The sequence below is a fragment of the Engystomops pustulosus genome, chromosome 4 (genome assembly GCF_040894005.1).
Source record: "Engystomops pustulosus chromosome 4, aEngPut4.maternal, whole genome shotgun sequence".
Classification (NCBI taxonomy): Eukaryota; Metazoa; Chordata; class Amphibia; order Anura; family Leptodactylidae; genus Engystomops; species Engystomops pustulosus.
The window spans coordinates 6555705-6580446 of record NC_092414.1 but is presented as its reverse complement, the minus strand read 5'-3'; the positions used below and the strand labels follow the sequence as shown (position 1 = coordinate 6580446).

Below are 24742 nucleotides of genomic sequence, written 5' to 3'. Positions count from 1 at the left end.
TATGTAGTGATCTCCCCCTAGTGGTGGTGTATAATGTGTATGTAGTGATCTCCTCCTAGTGGTGGTGTATAATCTGTATGTAGTGATCTCCCCCTAGTGGTGGTGTATAATCTGTATGTAGTGATCTCCTCCTAGTGGTGGTGTATAATCTGTATGTAGTGATCTCCCCCTAGTGGTGATGTATAATGTGTATGTAGTGATCTCCTCCTAGTGGTGGTGTATAATCTGTATGTAGTGAGCTCCCCCTAGTGGTGGTGTATAATCTGTATGTAGTGATCTCCCCCTAGTGGTGATGTATAATGTGTATGTAGTGATCTCCTCCTAGTGGTGATGTATAATCTGTATGTAGTGAGCTCCTCCTAGTGGTGGTGTATAATGTGTATGTAGTGAGCTCCTCCTAGTGGTGGTGTATAATGTGTATGTAGTGATCTCCCCCTAGTGGTGGTGTATAATCTGTATGTAGTGATCTCCCCCTAGTGGTGGTGTATAATCTGTATGTAGTGATCTCCTCCTAGTGGTGGTGTATAATCTGTATGTAGTGATCTCCTCCTAGTGGTGGTGTATAATGTGTATGTAGTGATCTCCCCCTAGTGGTGGTGTATAATGTGTATGTAGTGATCTCCTCCTAGTGGTGGTGTATAATGTGTATGTAGTGATCTCCCCTAGTGGTGGTGTATAATCTGTATGTAGTGATCTCCTCCTAGTGGTGGTGTATAATGTGTATGTAGTGATCCCCTCCTAGTGGTGGTGTATAATCTGTATGTAGTGAGCTCCTCCTAGTGGTGGTGTATAATGTGTATGTAGTGAGCTCCTCCTAGTGGTGGTGTATAATCTGTATGTAGTGAGCTCCCCCTAGTGGTGGTACATGAATATAATTACTTTCTGCCTGTGACATGGAGATGAATCAGAAGTAAATGGATATCACTGCAGTCATGATAGATTGTGATGTGTGGCTCGGATACAGTTAGATACGCTCTATAACATGTACATTATAACACAGTAATAATCGGAGGGTGTCCTACCTGCGGCGATGGCCGTCTTATTGTGGACGGTGACGGATACCGAGGTGCTGACTGTCACCACCTCTGGTCTATGACCTGAATCTGTAAAGACATTAGAGCCGGGTGTCAGTCACAGTGGGTTAAGAGGTCATGGGTCATGGGGTCAGGTTTTATACCACATTTGGATGAATTAAGTTCTGTATAATGATTATTATCATTTATCACAACATAATTCCAGGAAATCTGCTTGATGTCTGATCTGTGGGCGGATCATATGGAAAGCCTGTGAGTCCTGCTCCCTTCTTCTACTTATAGAGAAAGCCTGTGAGTCCTGCTCCCTCCTTCTACTCATATAGAAACCCTGTGAGTCCTCCTCCCTTCTTCTACTAATAGAGAAAGCCTGTGAGTCCTGCTCCCTCCTTCTACTTATAGAGAAAGTCTGTGAGTCCTGCTCCCTTCTACTTAAAGAGAAAGCCTTTGAGTCCTGCTACCTTCTTCTACCTATAGAGAAAGCCTGTGAGTCCTGCTCCCTTCTACTTAAAGAGAAAGCCTGTGAGTCATGCTTCCTTCTTCTACCTATAGAGAAAGCCTGTGAGTCCTGCTTGCTCCTTCTACTTATAGAGAAAGCCTGTGAGTCCTGCTCACTCCTTCTACATATCGAGAAAGCCTGTGTGTCCTGGTTCCTCCTTCTACTCATATAGAAAGCTTGTGAGTCCTGCTCGTTCTTTCTACTTATAGAGAAAGCTTGTGAGTCCTGCTTCCTTCTTCTACTTATAGAGAAAGCCTGTGAGTCCTGCTTCCTTCTTCTACTTATAGAGAAAGCCTGTGAGTCATGTTTCCTCACAGGACTCACAGGTTTTCTCGATGAGTAAGTAGGGACAGCAGGACTCAAAGGCTCTCTCTCTGAGTGGGTGGGTTCAGCAGGACTCCCATGCTTTCTCTATGAGTGGGTGGGGTCATCAGGACTCACATGCTTTCTCTATGAGTGGGTGGGGTCATCAGGACTCACATGCTTTCTATGAGTGGGTGGGGTCATCAGGACTCACAGGCTTTATCTCTGAGTGGGTGGGGTCAGAAAGACTCACAGGCTTTATCTCTGAGTGGGTGGGGTCAGCAGGGCTCACAGGCTTTCACTCTCAGTGGGTGGGGTCAGCAGGACTCTAGGCTTTCTATATGAGTAGGTAGGGTCAGCAGGACTCACATGCTTTCTATATGAGTAGGTAGGGTCAGCAGGACTCACATGCTTTCTATATGAGTAGGTGGGGTCAGCAGGACTCTAGGCTTTCTATATGAGTAGGTAGGGTCAGCAGGACTCACATGCTTTCTATATGAGTAGGTAGGGTCAGCAGGACTCACATGTTTTCTATATGAGTAGGTGGGGTCAGCAGGACTCTAGGCTTTCTATATGAGTACGTAGGGTCAGCAGGACTCACATGCTTTCTATATGAGTAGGTGGGGTCAGCAGGACTCATAGGCTTTCTATATGAGTACGTAGGGTCAGCAGGACTCACATGCTTTCTATATGAGTAGGTGGGGTCAGCAGGACTCATAGGCTTTCTATATGAGTAGGTAGGGTCAGCAGGACTCACATGCTTTCTATATGAGTAGGCGGGTCAGCAGGACTCATAGGCTTTCTATATGAGTGGGTGGGGTCAGCAGGACTCACATGCTTTCTATATGAGTAGGCGGGGTCAGCAGCACTATCCTTGTGCTCAGTGTCTCCCCCACTTCCGCCGCCCTCAGATTGGACACCAGACATTTCGGCTTTGAAGTGAAGGGACACATTTGGTCTGATGAAGGTCCTGTGTAACCAAACGTGTAGGGATGGGTGAGGATCGGGCTGGTGATGTGATGTATGGGATGACGTCTTCTATGGATATTACAGTACAAGGTCAGACACGTTCCACGGATTTCGTGGCTTGGGCCGGAGAGTGAAGGATCTGGAATTTCCTGCGTTGCGAATGTCATCTCCTCGTTACGTGTCAAATAATAAAATAAATAAATGAAAAATCTGCCGTTTTCTCTCCTCCACGCGATGTAATTAGTGGTGGAAGCGTCGCCGCGATGTAGGAACGTGGAGCGTTTATGTCCCGTGGGTTCTGTTCAAAGGAGGCGCTGGAGGAACGTGACGGATCCTAATTACCGCCAATGTAAAGCTGCACTCACTGTCACACACCGCGAGGACTCACTAGTACAATCATACAGAAATGTCCTCACACTGCTGTGCTCTGTGCTCTGTGCAGCCAGTGTTATGTATTGTCCCTGGAGAGATGTGTAATCAGACCTCACACTGCTGTGCTCTGTGCTCTCTGCAGCCAGTGTTATGGATTGTCCCTGGAGAGATGTGTAATCAGACCTCACACTGCTGTGCTCTGTGCTCCCTGCAGCCAGTGTTATGTACTGTCTCTGGAGAGATGTGTAATCAGACCTCACACTGCTGTGCTCTGTGCTCCCTGCAGCCAGTGTTATGTACTGTCTCTGGAGAGATGTGTAATCAGACCTCACACTGCTGTGCTCTGTGCTCTCTGCAGCCAGTGTCATGTATTGTACCTGGAGAGATGTGTAATCATACCTCACACTGCTGTGCTCTGCGCTCTCTGCAGCCAGTGTTATGTATTGTCCCTGGAGAGATGTATAATCACACCTCACACTGCTGTGCTCTGTGCTCTCTGCAGCCAGTGCTATGTATTGTCCCTGGAGAGATGTGTAATCAGACCTCACACTGCTGTGCTCTGTGCTCTCTGCAGCCAGTGCTATGTATTGTCCCTGGAGAGATGTGTAATCAGACCTCACACTGCTGTGCTCTGTGCTCTCTGCAGCCAGTGTTATGTATTGTCCCTGGAGAGACGTGTAATCAGACCTCACACTGCTGTGCTCTGTGCTCTCTGCAGCCAATGTTATGTATTGTCCCAGGAGAGATGTGTAATCAGACCTCACACTGCTGTGCTCTGTGCTCTCTGCAGCCAATGTTATGTATTGTCCCAGGAGAGATGTGTAATCAGACCTCACACTGCGGTGCTCTGTGCTCTCTGCACCCAATGTTATGTACAGTACCTGGAGAGATGTGTAATCAGACCTCACACTGCTGTGCTCTGTGCTCTCTTCAGCCAGAATTATGTATTGTGCCTGGAGAGATGTGTAATCAGACCTCACACTGCTGTGCTCTGTGCTCTCTGCAGCCAGTGTTATGTAATGTCCCTGGAGAGATGTGAAATCAGACCTCACACTGCTGTGCTCTCTGCTCTCTGCAGCCAGTGTTATATACTATCCCTGGAGAGATGTGTAATCAGACCTCACACTGCTGTGCTCTGTGCTCTCTGCAGCCAGTGTTATGTATTGTCCCTGGAGAGATGTGTAATCAGACCTCACACTGTCCCATGGCTGATTACACATCTCTCCAGGGACAGTACATAGCACAGAGCACAGCAGTGTGAGGTCTGATTACACATCTCTCCAGGGACAGTACATAGCACAGAGCACAGCAGTGTGAGGTCTGATTACACATCTCTCCAGGGACAATACATAACACTGGCTACAGAGAGCACAGAGCACAGCAGTGTGAGGTCTGGTTACACATCTCTCCAGGGACAGTACATAACACTGGCTGCAGAGAGCACAGAGCACAGCAGTGTGAGGTCTGATAACACATCTCTCCAGGGACAATACATAACACTGGCTACAGAGAGCACAGAGCACAGCAGTGTGAGGTCTGATTACACATCTCTCCAGGGACAATACCTAACACACTGGCTGCAAAGAGCACAGAGCGCAGCAGTGTGAGGTCTGATTACACATCTCTCCAGGGACAATACATAACACTGGCTGCAGAGAGCACAGAGCACAGCAGTGTGAGGTCTGATTACACATCTCTCCAGGGACAATACATAACACTGGATGCAGAGAGCACAGCAGTGTGAGGTGTGATTACACATCTCTCCAGGGACAATACCTAACACTGGCTGCAGAGAGCACAGAGCACAGCAGTGTAAGGTCTGATTACACATCTCTCCAGGGACAATACATAACACTGGCTGCAGAGAGCACAGAGCACAGCAGTGTGAGGTCTGATTACACATCTCTCCAGGGACAATACATAACACTGGCTGCAGAGAGCACAGAGCACAGCAGTGTAAGGTCTGATTACACATCTCTCCAGGGACAATACATAACACTGGCTGCAGAGAGCACAGAGCACAGCAGTGTGAGGTCTGATTACACATCTCTCCAGGGACAGTACATAACACTATCTGCAGAGAGCACAGAGCACAGCAGTGTGAGGTCTGATTACACATCTCTCCAGGGACAATACATAACACTGGCTGCAGAGAGCACAGAGCACAGCAGTGTAAGGTCTGATTACACATCTCTCCAGGGACATTACATAACACTGGCTGCAGGGAGCACAGGGCACAGCAGTGTGAGGCCTGATTACACATCTCTCCAGGGACAATACATAACTGCACTCTGTGAGGTTTAATCACTTAGCAAGTCAAAGGTGGTCACAAGACACATCTCCGCAGCCTAACAAGGAGGTTTGGGTTGGGGGTGGCTCTTTGATCACCTGGTGCCATTGCGCCCCATTTGTCCAGTCTCCCCCGTCGGCCTCTGATTATACAATATCTAGGACGAGGCTTAGAGAGGAAATAATCCATTATCATTACATGGGGAGCGCAGTCACATGACACAGCTGAAGGGCAGGGGAGATGATGGATGGGCAGCGCTGCCAGGAGTGATGTATGAGTATGGCAGCGCGGGGTGTGATGGGGTAAGGGTGGCACCAGAGGCCACTGTATGGGGCGTATAAGTGATAGTGAGATACCCTCAGGAGTCCGCTCTTCCCATCCGCGCGGCTGGATGGAGGGATCAGCCATGTCGTTCTCCCTAGGATTATGATCTGTAAGAGGGAAGTCAGGAAGAACAGAACTGAGACAGAAACTTCTGTGGTGCAAACGGCCACCGGTGCGGCCATAGAGAGGAAACATTCATATCAACCAGCAGGTAAAGGGCCAATGGTGCCCTAGAGGGGATGGATCCCTTTAAGATCCTTAAAAGGTATAGCAAGGTAGCTACTTATCCTTATGATTTCTGGAGGAGCCAATGTGCAAAACATCCTAAAAATTGCAAAATAATTTGTCATAAATCATCCCCCTCCTCCATTTTCGCATTGAGATCTGGGTGCAGTACACCTTCTCTGCCTGCAGGGGAGCAGATGTGGTATTGGAGTGTTTCATGGCACTATGCTGCCATCTACAGGCGGTCACAGTGCACTGCAAGTTACAATTCTAAATAAACATCTGTCACAGCACCAACATGGACCTGCAATGATAATGGGCCCCAATGTAAAGTGCATGATGGGGCCTCCACCCATCATATGTAAAGTGCATAATGGGGCCCCCACCTATCCTATGTAAAGTGCATAATGGGGCCCCCACCCATCGTATGTAAAGTGCATAATGGGGCCCCATCTATCATATGTAAAGTGCATAATGGGGCCCCACCTATCATATGTAAAGTGTATAATGGGGCCCCCACCTATCATATGTAAAGTGCATAATGGGGCCCCCACCTATCATATGTAAAGTGCATAATGGGGCCCCATCTATCATATGTAAAGTGCATAATGGGGCCCCACCTATCATATGTAAAGTGCATAATGGGGCCTCCACCTATCATATGTAAAGTGTATAATGGGGCCCCCACCTATCATATGTAAAGTGCATAATGGGGCCCCCACCTATCATATGTAAAGTGCATAATGGGGCCCCCACCTATCATATGTAAAGTGCATAATGGGGCCCCCACCTATCATATGTAAAGTGCATAATGGGGCCCCACCTATCATATGTAAAGTTCATAATGGGGCTTCTACCCATCGTATGTAAAGTGCATAATGGGGCCCCCACCCATCATATGTAAAGTGCATAATGGGGCCCCCACCTATCATATGTAAAGTGCATAATGGGGCCCCCACCTATCATTTGTAAAGTGCATAATGGGGCCCCCATCTATCCTATGTTAAGTGCATCATGGGGCCCCCACCTATCCTATGTAAAGTGCATCATGGGGCCCCCACGTATCATATGTAAGGTGCATAATGGGGACCCCACCCATCATATGTAAAGTGCAAAATGGGGCCCCCACCTATCATATGTAAAGTGCATCATGGGGCCCCCACCCATCATATGTAAAGAGCATCATGGGGCCCTCACCCATCATATGCAAAGAGCATCATGGGGTCCCCACCTATCATATGCAAAGTGCATCATGGGGCCCCCACCTATCATATGCAAAGTGCATCATGGGGCCCCCACCTATCATATGCAAAGTGCACAATGGGGCCCCCACCTATCATATGCAAAGTGCACAATGGGGCCCCCACCTATCATACGTAAAGTGCATAATGGGGCCCCACCTATCATATGTAAAGTGCATAATGGGGCCCCCACCTATCATATGTGAGGTGCATAATGGGGCCCCCACCCATCCTATGTAAAGTGCATAATGCGGCCCCCACCCATCATATGTGGCAGAGCATAAGACCCTTACAAGACCTTACCTGGGCTGTCATCCGTAGGTACATGATACACAAAGCTTCCAGACGGGTGCTCGGCCGCCCTCCTGTACCAGAGTGGGAAATGGTCCATAGTGAAGATACTCTCCTTCTCTTCGTATCGCAAAAACTTCCTAAAGTACAACACAAATACGTAAATTTCATGCAAGAAGACAATCAAGCTGCCTCCCCCTTGTAGTACCACTTTCTTACACAAGATGGCGCTGTTATAATGGAAATGACAGCTGCCCATTAGAGGGTGCTCCGCTTTGGTTGGGGGACCCCCATATCTTTATAACTTACTTGTTTGACATCTGCTCAGGCCCCACAAAGAGGTTTTTGCGGATCAGTCCGGCGCGAGTCCCCAGGAAGGCGACCTCGATCCCGTCATCCTGTCTACGAGGCGAGAAAACACAAACAGGAGGGATCAGAGGGGGATGAAGGGGGTGAAGGGCTGCACCCCAGAGCATCCGACACCCAACTTCATAGTTTCCTGAATGGCAAATCTGTTCCTTTCTGGGAAAGCTGAGTGTAAGCCGTACTGACCAGCCAGCAGGTGCAACCAGATCCTCCTCCGGCTGATCACAGAGGACAATAGCGGCGCCGTGCACCAATTTAACATCTCCCATCAGTAACTGGACTGCACTGTGTACTTACATGACATTACTTATCCTGCACTGATTGTGGGTGCAACCAAAACCTCCGGCCGGTGCCGACACATTCACCAGTCCAGAGTGTGAGGGGGGAGGGGAGAGGGCAGAGGGCGGCCATTACTCATAGACATCTCTCACTTACTTTGTCATGTTTAGGGCGAGCTGTGTCCAATAAGCCTCCAGAGGAGCCGTCACCACCGCATCAAAGAGAACCTCCTTCACCAACTCCTCATCACCTGCAGGAGAAGCATCACATTACTTACCCTGTATTATACCCCAGAGCTGCACTCACTATTCTGCTGTGTACATACATGACATTACTTATCCTGTACTGATCCTGAGTTACATCCTGTATTATACTCCAGAGCTACACTCACTATTCTGCTGCTGGTGCAGTCACTGTGTACATACATGACATTACTTATCCTGTACTGATCCTGAGTTACATCCTGTATTATACCCCAGAGCTGCACTCACTATTCTGCTGCTGGTGCAGTCACTGTGTACATACATGACATTACCTATCCTGTACTGATCCTGAGTTACATCCTGTATTATACCCCAGAGCTGCACTCACTATTCTGCTGCTGGTGCAGTCACTGTGTACATACATGACATTACTTATCCTGTACTGATCCTGAGTTACATCCTGTATTATACTCCAGAGCTGCACTCACTATTCTGCTGCTGGTGCAGTCACTGTACATACATGACATTACTTATCCTGTACTGATCCTGAGTTATATCCTGTATTATACTCCAGAGCTGCGCTCACTATTCTGCTGCTGGTGCAGTCACTGTGTACATACATGACATTACTTATCCTGTACTGATCCTGAGTTACATCCTGTATTATACCCCAGAGCTGCACTCACTATTCTGCTGCTGGTGCAGTCACTGTGTACATACATGACATTACTTATCCTGTACTGATCCTGAGTTACATCCTGTATTATACCCCAGAGCTGCACTTACTATTCTGCTGCAGGTGCAGTCACTGTGTACATACATGACATTACTTATCCTGTACTGATCCTGAGTTACATCCTGTATTATACTCCAGAGCTGCACTCACTATTCTGCTGCTGGTGCAGTCACTGTGTACATACATGACATTACTTATCCTGTACTGATCCTGAGTTATATCCTGTATTATACTCCAGAGCTGCGCTCACTATTCTGCTGCTGGTGCAGTCACTGTGTACATACATGACATTACTTATCCTGTACTGATCCTGAGTTACATCCTGTATTATACCCCAGAGCTGCACTCACTATTCTGCTGCTGGTGCAGTCACTGTGTACATACATGACATTACTTATCCTGTACTGATCCTGAGTTACATCCTGTATTATACCCCAGAGCTGCACTCACTATTCTGCTGCTGGTGCAGTCACTGTGTACATACATGACATTACTTATCCTGTACTGATCCTGAGTTACATCCTGTATTATACTCCAGAGCTGCACTCACTATTCTGCTGCTGGTGCAGTCACTGTGTACATACATGACATTACTTATCCTGTACTGATCCTGAGTTACATCCTGTATTATACTCCAGAGCTGCACTCACTATTCTGCTGCTGGTGCAGTCACTGTGTACATACATGACATTACTTATCCTGTACTGATCCTGAGTTACATCCTGTATTATACTCCAGAGCTGCACTCACTATTCTGCTGCTGGTGCAGTCACTGTGTACATACATGACATTACTTATCCTGTACTGATCCTGAGTTACATCCTGTATTATACCCCAGAGCTGCACTCACTATTCTGCTGCTGGTAAATGACATTATATAACTATTAGGGGCCTGGTTATGGCCGCACTCACACTCCAAGTCTGGGTCTTCTCCCAGTAAGAAGCGGGTGACTGCCTGTAGCTGGTTGAGCTTGCGGTGGTCGGGGTCTATGTCGGTGATGCAGTATATCCTGGGGGTGAGAGCACAGTGACAGGTCTGTAGGTTGGTATCAGAGTACCCGGTTCTGTGTGAGTCCAGTATCTCTCACCATTCATTGGCAAGGGTGAGGTCCGGGTGCAGCAGGTCATGTAGCCCTGAAATACACAGCAGCAGGACATTCAGTATTATACTGAGGCTCCTATTGGGGAGGGATGAGCGGAGCCGGTAGTGATTCTATAATATAGGATAATCCCTGGATCTCACCTTCCTCCAGAGACGTGTTCCCTATGAGGATGTACTCTCCATGTCCGCGGGTCAGCACCACCCCCAGGCTGCAAATAACATGAAAACATCCTGAGACACAGGCAGCGCTGAGCACCTCTACACCTCATACACAGGCTGGACATGTGACTGGGGGCATGTCCTCACACTGCTGTACTCTTAGATCTCTGCATTAGGCTGCTCCAGAGCACAGCAGTGTGAGGACACGCCCACAATACTGAAATATAAATCCATAAATCACAGTCCTGCTGCTACTAACAATAAACACATACATTATACATCTCTCCAGCGGCTGGAGAGAGCACAGAGCACAGCAGTGCAAGGACATGCCCACAATACTGGAATAGGAATCAATATATCACAGTCCTGCTGCTACTAACAATAAGCACCAAGGTCTAATTACACATTTTTTCAGGGATAAAACCTAAAGCAGCTGGAGAGCAAAGAGCACAGCAGTGTGAGGACATGCCTCCATTACAATCATTATACAAATATTATAATGGGGGTATCATAACACTGCTGTTCTCTGTGCTCTCTGCAGCCAGTGTTATGTATTGTCCCTGGAGAGATGTGTAATCAGACCTCACACTGCTGTGCTCTGTGCTCTCTGCAGCCAGTGTTATGTATTGTCTCTGGACAGATGTGTAATCAGACCTCACACTGCTGTGCTCTCTGCAGCCAGTGTTATGTATTGTCCCTGGAGAGATGTGTAATCAGACCTCACACTGCTGTGCTCTGTGCTCTCTGCAGCCAGTGTTATGTATTGTCCCTGGAGAGATGCGTAATCAGACCTCACACTGCTGTGCTCTGTGCTCTCTGCGGCCAGTGTTATGTATTGTCCCTGGAGAGATGTGTAATCAGACCTCACGCTGCTGTGCTCTGTGCTCTCTGCGGCCAGTGTTATGTATTATCCCTGGAGAGATGTGTAATCAGACCTCACACTGCTGTGCTCTGTGCTCTCTGCGGCCAGTGCTATGTATTGTCCCTGGAGAGATGTGTAATCAGACCTCACACTGCTGTGCTCTGTGCTCTCTGCAGCCAGTGTTATGTATTGTCCCTGGAGAGATGTGTAATCAGACCTCACACTGCTGTGCTCTGTGCTCTCTGCGGCCAGTGCTATGTATTGTCCCTGGAGAGATGTGTAATCAGACCTCACACTGCTGTGCTCTGTGCTCTCTGCAGCCAGTGTTATGTACTGTCCCTGGAGAGATGTGTAATCAGACCTCACACTGCTGTGCTCTGTGCTCTCTGCAGCCAGTGTTATGTATTGTCCCTGGAGAGATGTGTAATCAGACCTCACACTGCTGTGCTCTGTACTCTCTGCAGCCAGTGGTATGTATTGTCCCTGGAGAGATGTGTAATCAGACCTCACACTGCTGTGCTCTGTACTCTCTGCAGCCAGTGGTATGTATTGTCCCTGGAGAGATGTGTAATCAGACCTCACACTGCTGTGCTCTGTGCTCTCTGCAGCCAGTGTTATGTATTGTCCCTGGAGAGATGTGTAATCAGACCTCACACTGCTGTGCTCTGTGCTCTCTGCAGCCAGTGTTATGTATTGTCCCTGTAGAGATGTGTAATCAGACCTCACACTGCTGTGCTCTGTGCTCTCTGCGGCCAGTGTTATGTATTGTCCCTGGAGAGATGTGTAATCAGACCTCACGCTGCTGTGCTCTGTGCTCTCTGCGGCCAGTGTTATGTATTATCCCTGGAGAGATGTGTAATCAGACCTCACACTGCTGTGCTCTGTGCTCTCTGCGGCCAGTGTTATGTATTATCCCTGGAGAGATGTGTAGTCATACCTCACACTGCTGTGCTCTCTGCAGGCAGTGTTATGTATTGTCCCTGGAGAGATGTGTAATCAGACCTCACACTGCTGTGCTCTGTGCTCTCTGCAGGCAGTGTTATGTACTGTCCCTGGAGAGATGTGTAATCAGACCTCACACTGCTGTGCTCTGTGCTCTCTGCAGCCAGTGTTATGTATTATCCCTGGAGAGATGTGTAATCAGACCTCACACTGCTGTGCTCTGTGCTCTCTGCGGCCAGTGCTATGTATTGTCCCTGGAGAGATGTGTAATCAGACCTCACACTGCTGTGCTCTGTGCTCTCTGCAGCCAGTGCTATGTATTGTCCCTGGAGAGATGTGTAATCAGACCTCACACTGCTGTGCTCTGTGCTCTCTGCAGCCAGTGTTATGTATTGTCCCTGGAGAGATGTGTAATCAGACCTCACACTGCTGTGCTCTGTGCTTTATACAGACAGTTTTAGTTACTGTCCCTGCAGAGATGTGTAATCATAATTTTCTGTATAATGTTAGTAGCAGCAGGACTGTGATGTATGGACTTATAATCCAGTATTCAAGCTTAATGTTGGGTGATGATGTACCTACCTGAAGGGGGTGTCACTGATGTCGGTGTAGAAGTAGTCACTGGTCAGGAACAGGACACGTTTCTGTGGAGGAATGAGATATCACGTTTATAGACATAAGGTGTTTGGGGGCATCGTGTCCTGTATGTGACCATGTGATGGAGGTCACTGAACCCTGACCTGTGGGGGGTGATGGAGGTCACTGAACCCTGACCCGTGGGGGGTGATGGAGGGGACTGGACCCTGACCCGTGGGGGGTGATGGAGGGGACTGGACCATGACCCGTGGGGGGTGATGGAGGTGACTGGACCATGACCCGTGGGGGGTGATGGAGGGGACTGGACCATGACCCGTGGGGGGTGATGGAGGGGACTGGACCATGACCTGTGGGGGGTGATGGAGGGGACTGGACCCTGACCCGTGGGGGGTGATGGAGGGGACTGGACCATGACCCGTGGGGGGTGATGGAGGGGACTGGACCATGACCCGTGGGGGGTGATGGAGGGGACTGGACCATGACCAGTGGGGGGTGATGGGGTGACTGGACCCTGACCCGTGGGGGGTGATGGAGGGGACTGGACCCTGACCCGTGGGGGGTGATGGAGGGGACTGGACCATGACCCGTGGGGGGGTGATGGAGGGGACTGGACCATGACCCGTGGGGGGTGATGGAGGGGACTGGACCATGACCCGTGGGGGGTGATGGAGGGGACTGGACCATGACCCGTGGGGGGTGATGGAGGGGACTGGACCATGACCCGTGGGGGGTGATGGAGGTGACTGGACCATGACCTGTGGGGGGTGATGGAGGCGACTGGACCATGACCCGTGGGAGGGGGGGTGATGGAGGGGACTGGACCATGACCTGTGGGGGGTGATGGAGGGGACTGGACCATGACCCGTGGGGGGTGATGGAGGGGACTGGACCATGACCCGTGGGGGGTGATGGAGGGGACTGGACCCTGACCCGTGGGGGGTGATGGAGGGGACTGAACCATGATCCGTGGGGGGTGATGGAGGGGACTGGACCATGACCCATGGGGGGGGGTGATGGAGGGGACTGGACCATGACCCGTGGGGGGGTGATGGAGGGGACTGGACCATGACCCGTGGGGGGTGATGGAGGGGACTGGACTATGACCCGTGGGGGGTGATGGAGGGGACTGGACTATGACCCGTGGGGGGTGATGGAGGGGACTGGACTATGACCCGTGGGGGGTGATGGAGGGGACTGGACCCTGACCCGTGGGGGGTGATGGAGGGGACTGAACCATGATCCGTGGGGGGTGATGGAGGGGACTGAACCATGATCCGTGGGGGGTGATGGAGGGGACTGGACCATGACCCGTGGGGGGTGATGGAGGGGACTGAACCATAATCCGTGGGGGGGAGGGGGGGGCGATTATGGGGACTTACCCCTTTATCCACAGTGACTTTGACGTCCATGGTGAGGGTCCCCGTCTCTCCATTGATCATTGCAGTGCGGAGCTATGAGCAAAGAAAACAACCTGTCACCCAAACTTCCATCTCAGTGTAAATGCAGCTTTGGCTGTGAGTGGAGTACAAGACACAATGTAACATCTTATGTGTTACATAATCCTCAATACTCAAAGCCTGGCACCAGACTCACAATCTCGTCGCGGTCCTCCCACTCCACCTCGGAGAGGTCCACGCTGTTATAATTGGGCTTTGGTCGCAGTTTCTTTCCTTCCTTGTACTAGAAGAGAAGACAGAAGTAGTAGCTCCACATCATACAAATCAGCAGGACAAACTGTGGATGCAGCTCTGGCTGTGACTAGAGTGCACTAGGGTGAGGACTCACCAGGGGGCGCAGGTCGGGGTGAGACAGTATGTAGCCATTGTTTGTGTTCAGAAAGGCGTAGCCGTGCACCCCGAGCTGAGGAGACAGGGGGTACAGTTATATACACACAGGTGTATACATACAGGAGTGACACCTAGTACAGCGCCACCTGGTGGTCACCTTGTATCTCGGCGCCAGCTTCAATAGTTCACGCAGGGGGACATCAGACCCTACGACTCCCAATAGGATCCCTTCTGATCTCTGCAGAGAAGAGGACGACAAATGGTTAACTACGAGACTACACATTTCATGAATGCATCAGTCACACCCCAACAGTCTCACAGTCTCTCTCTGGGAGTCTCCTCCACGCGTCTCACAGTCTCTCTCTGGCAGTCTCCTCCACCTGTCTGGCTGTCTCTCTCTGGCAGTCACCTCCACCTTTCTGGCTGTCTCTCTCTGGCAGTCTCCTCCACCAGTCTCACAGTCTCTCTCTTACAGTCTCCTCCACCAGTCTCACAGTCTCTCTCTGGCAGTCTCCTCCACCAGTATCACAGTCTCTCTCTGGCAGTCTCCTCCACCTGTCTGGCAGTCTCCTCCACCTGTCTCACAGTCTCTCTCTTACAGTCTCCTCCACCAGTCTCACAGTCTCTCTCTGGCAGTCTCCTCCACCTGTCTGGCTGTCTCTCTCTGGCAGTCTACTCCACCTGTCTGGCTGTCTCTCTCTGGCAGTCTACTCCACCTGTCTGGCTGTCTCTCTCTGGCAGTCTCCTCCACTAGTCTCACAGTCTCTCTCTGGCAGTCTCCTCCACCTGTCTGGCTGTCTCTCTCTGGCAGTCTCCTCCACCTGTCTGGCTGTCTCTCTCTGGCAGTCTACTCCACCTGTCTGGCTGTCTCTCTCTGGCAGTCTACTCCACCTGTCTGGCTGTCTCTCTCTGGCAGTCTACTCCACCTGTCTGGCTGTCTCTCTCTGGCAGTCTACTCCACCTGTCTGGCTGTCTCTCTCTGGCAGTCTACTCCACCTGTCTGGCTGTCTCTCTCTGGCAGTCTCCTCCACTAGTCTCACAGTCTCTCTCTGGCAGTCTCCTCCACCTGTCTGGCTGTCTCTCTCTGGCAGTCTCCTCCACCTGTCTGGCTGTCTCTCTCTGGCAGTCTCCTCCACCTGTCTGGCTGTCTCTCTCTGGCAGTCTACTCCACCTGTCTGGCTGTCTCTCTCTGGCAGTCTACTCCACCTGTCTGGCTGTCTCTCTCTGGCAGTCTCCTCCACCTGTCTGGCTGTCTCTCTCTGGCAGTCTCCTCCACCTGTCTCACAGTCTCTCTCTGGCAGTCTCCTCCACTAGTCTCACAGTCTCTCTCTGGCAGTCTCCTCCACTAGTCTCACAGTCTCTCTCTGGCAGTCTCCTCCACCTGTCTGGCTGTCTCTCTCTGGCAGTCTCCTCCACCTGTCTGGCTGTCTCTCTCTGGCAGTCTCCTCCACTAGTCTCACAGTCTCTCTCTGGCAGTCTCATCCACTAGTCTCACAGTCTCTCTCTGGCAGTCTCCTCCACCTGTCTGGCTGTCTCTCTCTGGCAGTCTCCTCCACCTGTCTGGCTGTCTCTCTCTGGCAGTCTCCTCCACCTGTCTGGCTGTCTCTCTCTGGCAGTCTACTCCACCTGTCTGGCTGTCTCTCTCTGGCAGTCTACTCCACCTGTCTGGCTGTCTCTCTCTGGCAGTCTACTCCACCTGTCTGGCTGTCTCTCTCTGGCAGTCTACTCCACCTGTCTGGCTGTCTCTCTCTGGCAGTCTACTCCACCTGTCTGGCTGTCTCTCTCTGGCAGTCTACTCCACCTGTCTGGCTGTCTCTCTCTGGCAGTCTACTCCACCTGTCTGGCTGTCTCTCTCTGGCAGTCTCCTCCACTAGTCTCACAGTCTCTCTCTGGCAGTCTCCTCCACCTGTCTGGCTGTCTCTCTCTGGCAGTCTCCTCCACCTGTCTGGCTGTCTCTCTCTGGCAGTCTACTCCACCTGTCTGGCTGTCTCTCTCTGGCAGTCTACTCCACCTGTCTGGCTGTCTCTCTCTGGCAGTCTCCTCCACCTGTCTGGCTGTCTCTCTCTGGCAGTCTCCTCCACTAGTCTCACAGTCTCTCTCTGGCAGTCTCCTCCACTAGTCTCACAGTCTCTCTCTGGCAGTCTCCTCCACCTGTCTGGCTGTCTCTCTCCGGCAGTCTCCTCCACCTGTCTGGCTGTCTCTCTCTGGCAGTCTCCTCCACCTGTCTGGCTGTCTCTCTCTGGCAGTCTCCTCCACCTGTCTGGCTGTCTCTCTCTGGCAGTCTCCTCCACCTGTCTGGCTGTCTCTCTCTGGCAGTCTCCTCCACCTGTCTGGCTGTCTCTCTCTGGCAGTCTCCTCCACCTGTCTGGCTGTCTCTCTCTGGCAGTCTCCTCCACCTGTCTGGCTGTCTCTCTCTGGCAGTCTCCTCCACCTGTCTGGCTGTCTCTCTCTGGCAGTCTCCTCCACCTGTCTGGCTGTCTCTCTCTGGCAGTCTCCTCCACCTGTCTGGCTGTCTCTCTCTGGCAGTCTCCTCCACCTGTCTGGCTGTCTCTCTCTGGCAGTCTCCTCCACCTGTCTGGCTGTCTCTCTCTGGCAGTCTCCTCCACCTGTCTGGGTGTCTCTCTCTGGCAGTCTCCTCCACCTGTCTGGCTGTCTCTCTCTGGCAGTCTCCTCCACCTGTCTGGCTGTCTCTCTCTGGCAGTCTCCTCCACCTGTCTGGCTGTCTCTCTCTGGCAGTCTCCTCCACCTGTCTGGCTGTCTCTCTCTGGCAGTCTCCTCCACCTGTCTGGCTGTCTCTCTCTGGCAGTCTCCTCCACCTGTCTGGCTGTCTCTCTCTGGCAGTCTCCTCCACCTGTCTGGCTGTCTCTCTCTGGCAGTCTCCTCCACCTGTCTGGCTGTCTCTCTCTGGCAGTCTCCTCCACCTGTCTGGCTGTCTCTCTCTGGCAGTCTCCTCCACCTGTCTGGCTGTCTCTCTCTGGCAGTCTCCTCCACCTGTCTGGCTGTCTCTCTCTGGCAGTCTCCTCCACCTGTCTGGCTGTCTCTCTCTGGCAGTCTCCTCCACCTGTCTGGCTGTCTCTCTCTGGCAGTCTCCTCCACCTGTCTGGCTGTCTCTCTCTGGCAGTCTTGTCCATCAGTCTGGCTGTGTCTCTCTCTGGCAGTCTCCTCCACCTGTCTGTCTGTCTCTCTCTGGCAGTCTCCTCCACTAGTCTCACAGTCTCTCTCTGGCAGTCTCCTCCACTAGTCTCACAGTCTCTCTCTGGCAGTCTCCTCCACTAGTCTCACAGTCTCTCTCTGGCAGTCTCCTCCACCTGTCTGGCTGTGTCTCTCTCTGGCAGTCTCCTCCACCTGTCTGGCTGTGTCTCTCTCTGGCAGTCTCCTCCACCTGTCTGGCTGTGTCTCTCTCTGGCAGTCTCCTCCACCTGTCTGGCTGTGTCTCTCTCTGGCAGTCTCCTCCACCTGTCTGGCTGTGTCTCTCTCTGGCAGTCTCCTCCACCTGTCTGGCTGTGTCTCTCTCTGGCAGTCTCCTCCACCTGTCTGGCTGTGTCTCTCTCTGGCAGTCTCCTCCACCTGTCTGGCTGTGTCTCTCTCTGGCAGTCTCCTCCACCTGTCTGGCTGTGTCTCTCTCTGGCAGTCTCCTCCACCTGTCTGGCTGTGTCTCTCTCTGGCAGTCTCCTCCACCTGTCTGGCTGTGTCTCTCTCTGGCAGTCTCCTCCACCTGTCTGGCTGTGTCTCTCTCTGGCAGTCTCCTCCACCTGTCTGGCTGTGTCTCTCTCTGGCAGTCTCCTCCACCTGTCTGGCTGTGTCTCTCTCTGGCAGTCTCCTCCACCTGTCTGGCTGTGTCTCTCTCTGGCAGTCTCCTCCACCTGTCTGGCTGTGTCTCTCTCTGGCAGTCTCCTCCACCTGTCTGGCAGTCTCTCTCTGGCAGTCTCCTCCACCTGTCTGGCTGTGTCTCTCTCTGGCAGTCTCCTCCACCTGTCTGGCAGTCTCTCTCTGGCAGTCTCCTCCACCTGTCTGGCTGTCTCTCTCTGGCAGTCTTGTCCACCAGTCTGTCAGTCTCTCTCTGGCAGTCTCCTCCACCTGTCTGGCTGTCTCTCTCTGGCAGTCTTCTCCACCTGTCTGGCAGTCTCTCTCTGGCAGTCTCCTCCACCTGTCTGGCAGTCTCTCTCTGGCAGTCTCCTCCACCTGTCTGGCTGTCTCTCTCTGGCAGTCTCCTCCACCTGTCTGGCTGTCTCTCTCTGGCAGTCTCCTCCACCTGTCTGGCTGTCTCTCTCTGGCAGTCTCCTCCACCTGTCTGGCTGTCTCTCTCTGGCAGTCTTGTCCACCAGTCTGTCAGTCTCTTACCGTCTCGTTCTTCTTGCTGAACACGGGCATGGCCACTGTGGTCATCAGGAGGAGACTCTGGGCCTGGGAAGCGAAAAGCTGTGGACAGAGGAAGAGAAGAATCTGATAAGTCTGATGCCCCGAGTGTCTCCTGGTGGGCGCCAGACGCTCCTCTGCCCTCCACCACACCGGGCAGCGGGTCACAGCTCCGCTCCTTGTCACGTCTTCACCTCCAATAATCCAGAATCTGAGATCCAAGGCGCGGCTTACAGAGTTCTGTGAGTTCCGTCTTCCCGTCTCTCGCGGTTTTCTAGATCTCTGCTTGTTGTCGGGTAATAATCATACTCAGGAATCCGGGATCAGGTTGTGTTCTCGTACATTTCGTAGTCCTTACATTGCTCTAATCTGGGGGTCCGCTTCATCTATGGGGCTGATCTGGGGTCTGGATTTTATAAAGAGGTCATTATCAGGGATCTGAATTTGTTTAGGGGTCTGGGGTCTCAAACCTTTTTTAGCAATTTGGACTGGGGTCGATGTAGATATTAGGTCTGGGGTCTGAGTCCGAGGTAATGTACATATCATATCTGGGGTGTCTAAGATAATTAGAGTCCACTCTGCGCTCTTAAAGGGGTTTTCCCCATGAAGAAAAGTTAGGCCCACGGCATAGGGCCTAACTTGCTGAACAGTGGGGGTCACAATGCTGAGACCCCCGCAAATCGCGCAAACGAGGGGTCCGTCAGATTAATGGAGTGGACGTCCGTACATGACCGTTCTGCTCCATTAATCAATCAGAAGTAGAAGGGTCTTATTAACACTAGGAGACAAGTCATTTACTGGTCAGACCCCAGACCTGATCCCTACATCCATTCAGACCCCAAACCTGATCCCTACATCCATTCAGACCCCAAACCTGATATCTATATATTTATTCAGACCCCAAACCTGATAACAGGTTAGGGGTCTGAATGGATGTAGGGATCAGGTCTGGGGTCTAAATTGATGTAGATATCAGGTCTGGGGTCTGAATGGATATAGGGATCAGGTCTGGGGTCTGAATTGATGCAGGGATCAAGTCTGGGGTCTAAATTGATGTAGATATCAGGTCTGGGGTCTGAATGGATGTAGGGATCAGGTCTGGGGTCTGAATTGATGCAGGGATCAAGTCTGGGGTCTAAATTGATGTAGATATCAGGTCTGGAGTCTGAATGGATATAGGGATTAAGTCTGGAGTCTAAATTGATGTAGATATCAGGTCTGGGGTCTGAATGGATGTAGGGATCAGGTCTGGGGTCTGAATTAATATAGATATCAGGTCTGGGGTCTGAATTAATATAGATATCAGGTCTGGGGTCTGAATTGATGTAGATTTAAGTTCTGGGATCTGAATTGATGTAGATATCAGGTGTGGGGTCTGAATTGATTTAGATATCAGGTGTGGGGTCTGAATTGATGTAGGGATCAGGTTTGGGGTCTGAATTGATGTAGATATCAGGTTTGGGGTCTGAATGGATGTAGGGATCAGGTCTGGGGTCTGAATTGATGTTGGTATCAGGTCTGGGGTCTGAATTGATGTTGGTATCAGGTCTGGGGTCTGAATTGATGTAGGGATCAGGTTTGGGGTCTGAATGGATGTAGGGATCAGGTTTGGGGTCTGAATGGATGTAGATATCAGGTTTGGGGTCTGAATTGATGTAGATATCAGGTTTGGGGTCTGAATTGATGTAGATATCAGGTCTGGAGTCTGAATTGATGTAGATATCAGGTTTGGGGTCTGAATTGATGTAGGTATCAGGTTTGGGGTCTGAATGGATGTAGGGATCAGGTCTGGGGTCTGAATGGATGTAGATATCAGGTTTGGGGTCTGAATGGATGTAGATATCAGGTTTGGGGTATGAATGGATGTAGGGATCAGCTCTGGGGTCTGAATGGATGTAGGGATCAGGTTTGGAGTCTGAATTGATGTAGATATCAGGTTTGGGGTCTGAATTGATGTAGGTATCAGGTTTGGGGTCTGAATGGATGTAGGGATCAGGTCTGGGGTCTGAATTGATGTTGGTATCAGGTCTGGGGTCTGAATAGATGTAGGGATCAGGTCTGGGGTCTGAATGGATGTAGGGATCAGGCTTGGGGTCTGAATGGATGTAGATATCAGGTTTGGGGTCTGAATTGATGTTGGTATCAGGTCTGGGGTCTGAATTGATGTAGGGATCAGGTGTGGGGTCTGAATTATAGTAGGGGTCTTGTCTGATGAGTAAATAACTTGTTTATACCCTTGTTTGTATGTTAGTCCTGACCTCTAGTGATCCCCACCAGTAGGTGGCGCCGCAGACAGCACATTCCCTGTATGTGAGGCAGCGGCAGTACATTGGGTTCCCGTCAGTAATGATCTTCTCCGTGTGTCGTCATCCGGTGATGGGGAGCAAAGTACCAAGGCGACGCTGCCAGTACAATCCTCTGCCATCCGGTTGCTGGGCAGATCCTCGGAGCCGTTTCCTGATTTCCCAGCAACTATCAGCCCTCCTGGCACGCCGCCGCTGTCTGTCGCCCGCTCTTCAAACATCTTCTCCCTCCATTAAGGCTTAATTGTGTTTGTCACCCCCTCGTGTGCCCGCACCTGCCTGACACAGCGGGCAGCACCATCTGCTATCGGCAGCCATGTTGGTTGTCACCCAACTTTCCCAGAAACAGACAATACGCGTGCAATATACAGAGGAGGTGACGATCTCCTACGACACCACGACACAACGACAGATCAATGAGTGCGCAAAATAAAGAATAGAGGTGACACTTTCACAAACACTAACCAAACTAGCACCACTGGGACACGAGGCACCCACAACATTGAAAGCACCCGTTACCTCTTCGGATTGTGGCAGCTGTCGCATGGGATGGAGGATGGGAGTAGTGGTGGTGGGATGGATGGATGGATGGAACCGGGTATAGGGAAAAAATGGTAGGAGATTACAGTGAGAAAATGAGACACTGAAACAAATACCAGACAATGAAGGTACGAACTGAGAAATCCCTTCAAACGGGGATCTGATGACCCATCAGCAACAGGGATCAGCACCAGGACACGATGACCCATCAGCACCATCAGCAATGGGGATCAGCACCAGGACACGATGACCCAGAACCTAATGACCCAGGAGACGATAACCCGGCAGCAAAACATGGTTTACCTGATTGACCGGCATCTAATCACCTGGCATGTCATAACCTGGTATCTGATAATCCGGTACCTGATGATCTGGCATGTCATAACCTGGTATCTGATAATCCGGTACCTGATGATCTGGCATGTCATAACCTGGTATCTGATAATCCGGTACCTGATGATCTGGCATGTCATAACCTGGTATCTGATAATCCGGTACCTGATGATCTGGCATGTCATAACCTGGTATCTGATAATCCGGTACCTGATGATCTGGCATGTCATAACCTGGTATCTGATAATCCGGTACCTGATGATCTAGCATGTCATAACCTGGTATCTGATAATCCGGTACCTGATGATCTGGCATGTCATAAACTGGTATCCGATAATCCGGTACCTGATGATCTGGCATGTCATAACCTGGTATCTGATAATCCGGTACCTGATGATCTGGCATGTCATAACCTGGTATCTGATAATCCGGTACCTGATGATCTGGCATGTCATAACCTGGTATCTGATAATCTGGTACCTGATGATCTGGCATGTCATAACCTGGTATCTGATAATCCGGTACCTGATGATCTGGCATGTCATAACCTGGTATCTGATAATCCGGTACCTGATGATCTGGCATGTCATAACCTGGTATCTGATAATCCGGTACCTGATGATCTGGCATGTCATAACCTGGTATCTGATAATCCGGTACCTGATGATCTGGCATGTCATAACCTGGTATCTGATAATCCGGTACCTGATGATCTGGCATGTCATAACCTGGTATCTGATAATCCGGTACCTGATGATCTGGCATGTCATAACCTGGTATCTGATAATCCGGTACCTGATGATCTGGCATGTCATAACCTGGTATCTGATAATCTGTTACCTGATGATCTGGCATGTCATAACCTGGTATCTGATAATCCGGTACCTGATGATCTGGCATGTCATAACCTGGTATCTGATAATCTGCTAGACCTTATACTACTGACATCTGGGTGCTTATTACAATTGCAGATAACCCTCATTAAGGCAAACATCCCAGCACTTGAGAGAGGATTACATAGCCTGGACACAATTGTAACAAACCCTCAGCTGTGTCTTGGGTCTGTAAAGTGTTTATAGACCAGGGTCAGATTTCTACAGTGCAATAGATGTAGCATTAACCTTATACAATGCAGCTGCTCTGCCTGCAGGGGGCGCACACGGTACATGAAGTGACAATGTGATGGGAAACAATCATCAGATCAAAGATACAAGCTTGGGAGGATATTGGCAGAGTATGAGAACTATCAGCTGTATCAGAGCTGAGGGGTTGTCACAGTATCGCCACCATCCTCCTTTACTGTAACTCTTTGATAAGAGACATGTTGGGAGGGGGTGAGAGCCGTACCCATGTGTCAGTCTGGGATGATTGACAGTGGACTCACATATTAGCCGGAGCGGTGATAATGGGTCTGACAGCCGGCAGATTGACATTAATGGGATGTTTAGAGGACGTGATGTTCATCCTCCCCCGCTCCTAGGTGAGTGCCGTGTCTGTATGTACTCACCGCACTGTCCATGTAGGCCTCCGTCCAGATTATATCATGGTCGTGGTTGATGACCATGGGCCGGCTCAGCACATGCAGGTACTCCATCACGTTCTCCTGGACGTCGGCCAGCGTGCTGATCTGTGTGTAGTATCCTGGGACAACAGAACGGTGCACATCTCAGCAGCCATGTCCCCTCTCCTTAATGGGGCGCGACACATGGGGGTTCACACGACGTGACACTTCTACCATCTAAACAAATCATTGGGCGTCGTATAGGTCACAGTGTGTGCGCATCTGATACCTTTGTTGTTACATGCGATCCATTTCACATTCTCTGCGAACGTCACCTCCCTCCCAATAAGATAAGTAAACATCCGAACCTATAAAAGAAAGACAATGCAGAACGTTAACGTGACGGAGGAACAAAGCGCAGCTCCATCATCATCAAATATAAAAGTAAACTAAAAATCAGGAAATTGGGTACCGCCATGGGCACGGTCATCGCCCCTCATTCAGCTGCTTTCATTTTGGGCTGGATTCTTGGGTACTTTACTACACAGCTCAGTTACAGAAGTGATGGTGATGGTAAGATCTGAGTATAGGTGGGGAAGTGAAGTCCAGATCTTACCTTCTTATCGGGCCAGTTGTACTTTTCGAATACAGGCTCATACTCTTCCACAGCTCCATCCGTGATCAGCATGATGGCCTGGTTACAAAGCCCACCCTGACCGGCCTCCTTGAACTATAGGAATGCAAGTAATACAGAGACATGTCATCGTTCTAGCAGACCTAGGACATATGACTTTGTCTTAAAGGGATCCTGTCACCAGAGTACTCATTTGCACTAAAGACAGGTTGTAAAAGCCCATTACAGCTGCAGTACACATCTGCCTTTCTGCTTTATCTAAGCATTTGCATTGCAATTTAATTGTGTGTTGTAACTTAACTTGCATCCTGACAGAGTCCAGGGGTTGGACTTTGGTTTGGATGCATTTAAAAAAACAACATGTGACTAGTCTGTGCTGCAGACTCCTCAGCTCTCTGCCCCCACCTTTGTGCTCCTGTACAGCTCCTCCCTCAGCCAATGACGTCAGCTCACCAGGCTGTGACCTATGTGAAGGGGCAGGAGGGAGGACATGTACA

The 24742-nt window shown here is 50.6% G+C and overlaps 1 protein-coding gene across 6 annotated transcripts in view; it reads right to left on the bottom strand.

The window, feature by feature from the left end:
• CACNA2D4 (calcium voltage-gated channel auxiliary subunit alpha2delta 4) overlaps positions 1-24742 on the bottom strand; it is a 142508-nt gene that overhangs the window by 100969 nt on the left and 16797 nt on the right. For 2 of the 6 annotated variants that reach the window (XM_072144918.1, XM_072144919.1), the window contains exons 11-28: positions 24228-24341; positions 23901-23979; positions 23618-23751; positions 21703-21774; positions 18920-18997; positions 14736-14816; positions 14577-14651; positions 14385-14471; positions 14171-14242; positions 12777-12838; positions 10373-10440; positions 10218-10263; positions 10042-10139; positions 8347-8440; positions 7855-7947; positions 7558-7685; positions 5821-5895; positions 1023-1103 (exon numbers count right to left, since the gene is read on the bottom strand). In XM_072144918.1, coding sequence (XP_072001019.1) covers positions 1023-1103; positions 5821-5895; positions 7558-7685; positions 7855-7947; positions 8347-8440; positions 10042-10139; positions 10218-10263; positions 10373-10440; positions 12777-12838; positions 14171-14242; positions 14385-14471; positions 14577-14651; positions 14736-14816; positions 18920-18997; positions 21703-21774; positions 23618-23751; positions 23901-23979; positions 24228-24341 — 1537 coding nt within the window. The remainder of the gene's footprint in view (positions 1-1022; positions 1104-5820; positions 5896-7557; positions 7686-7854; positions 7948-8346; positions 8441-10041; positions 10140-10217; positions 10264-10372; positions 10441-12776; positions 12839-14170; positions 14243-14384; positions 14472-14576; positions 14652-14735; positions 14817-18919; positions 18998-21702; positions 21775-23617; positions 23752-23900; positions 23980-24227; positions 24342-24742) is intronic. The other 4 variants (XM_072144920.1, XM_072144922.1, XM_072144921.1 and 1 more) reach the window with 4 other exon arrangements.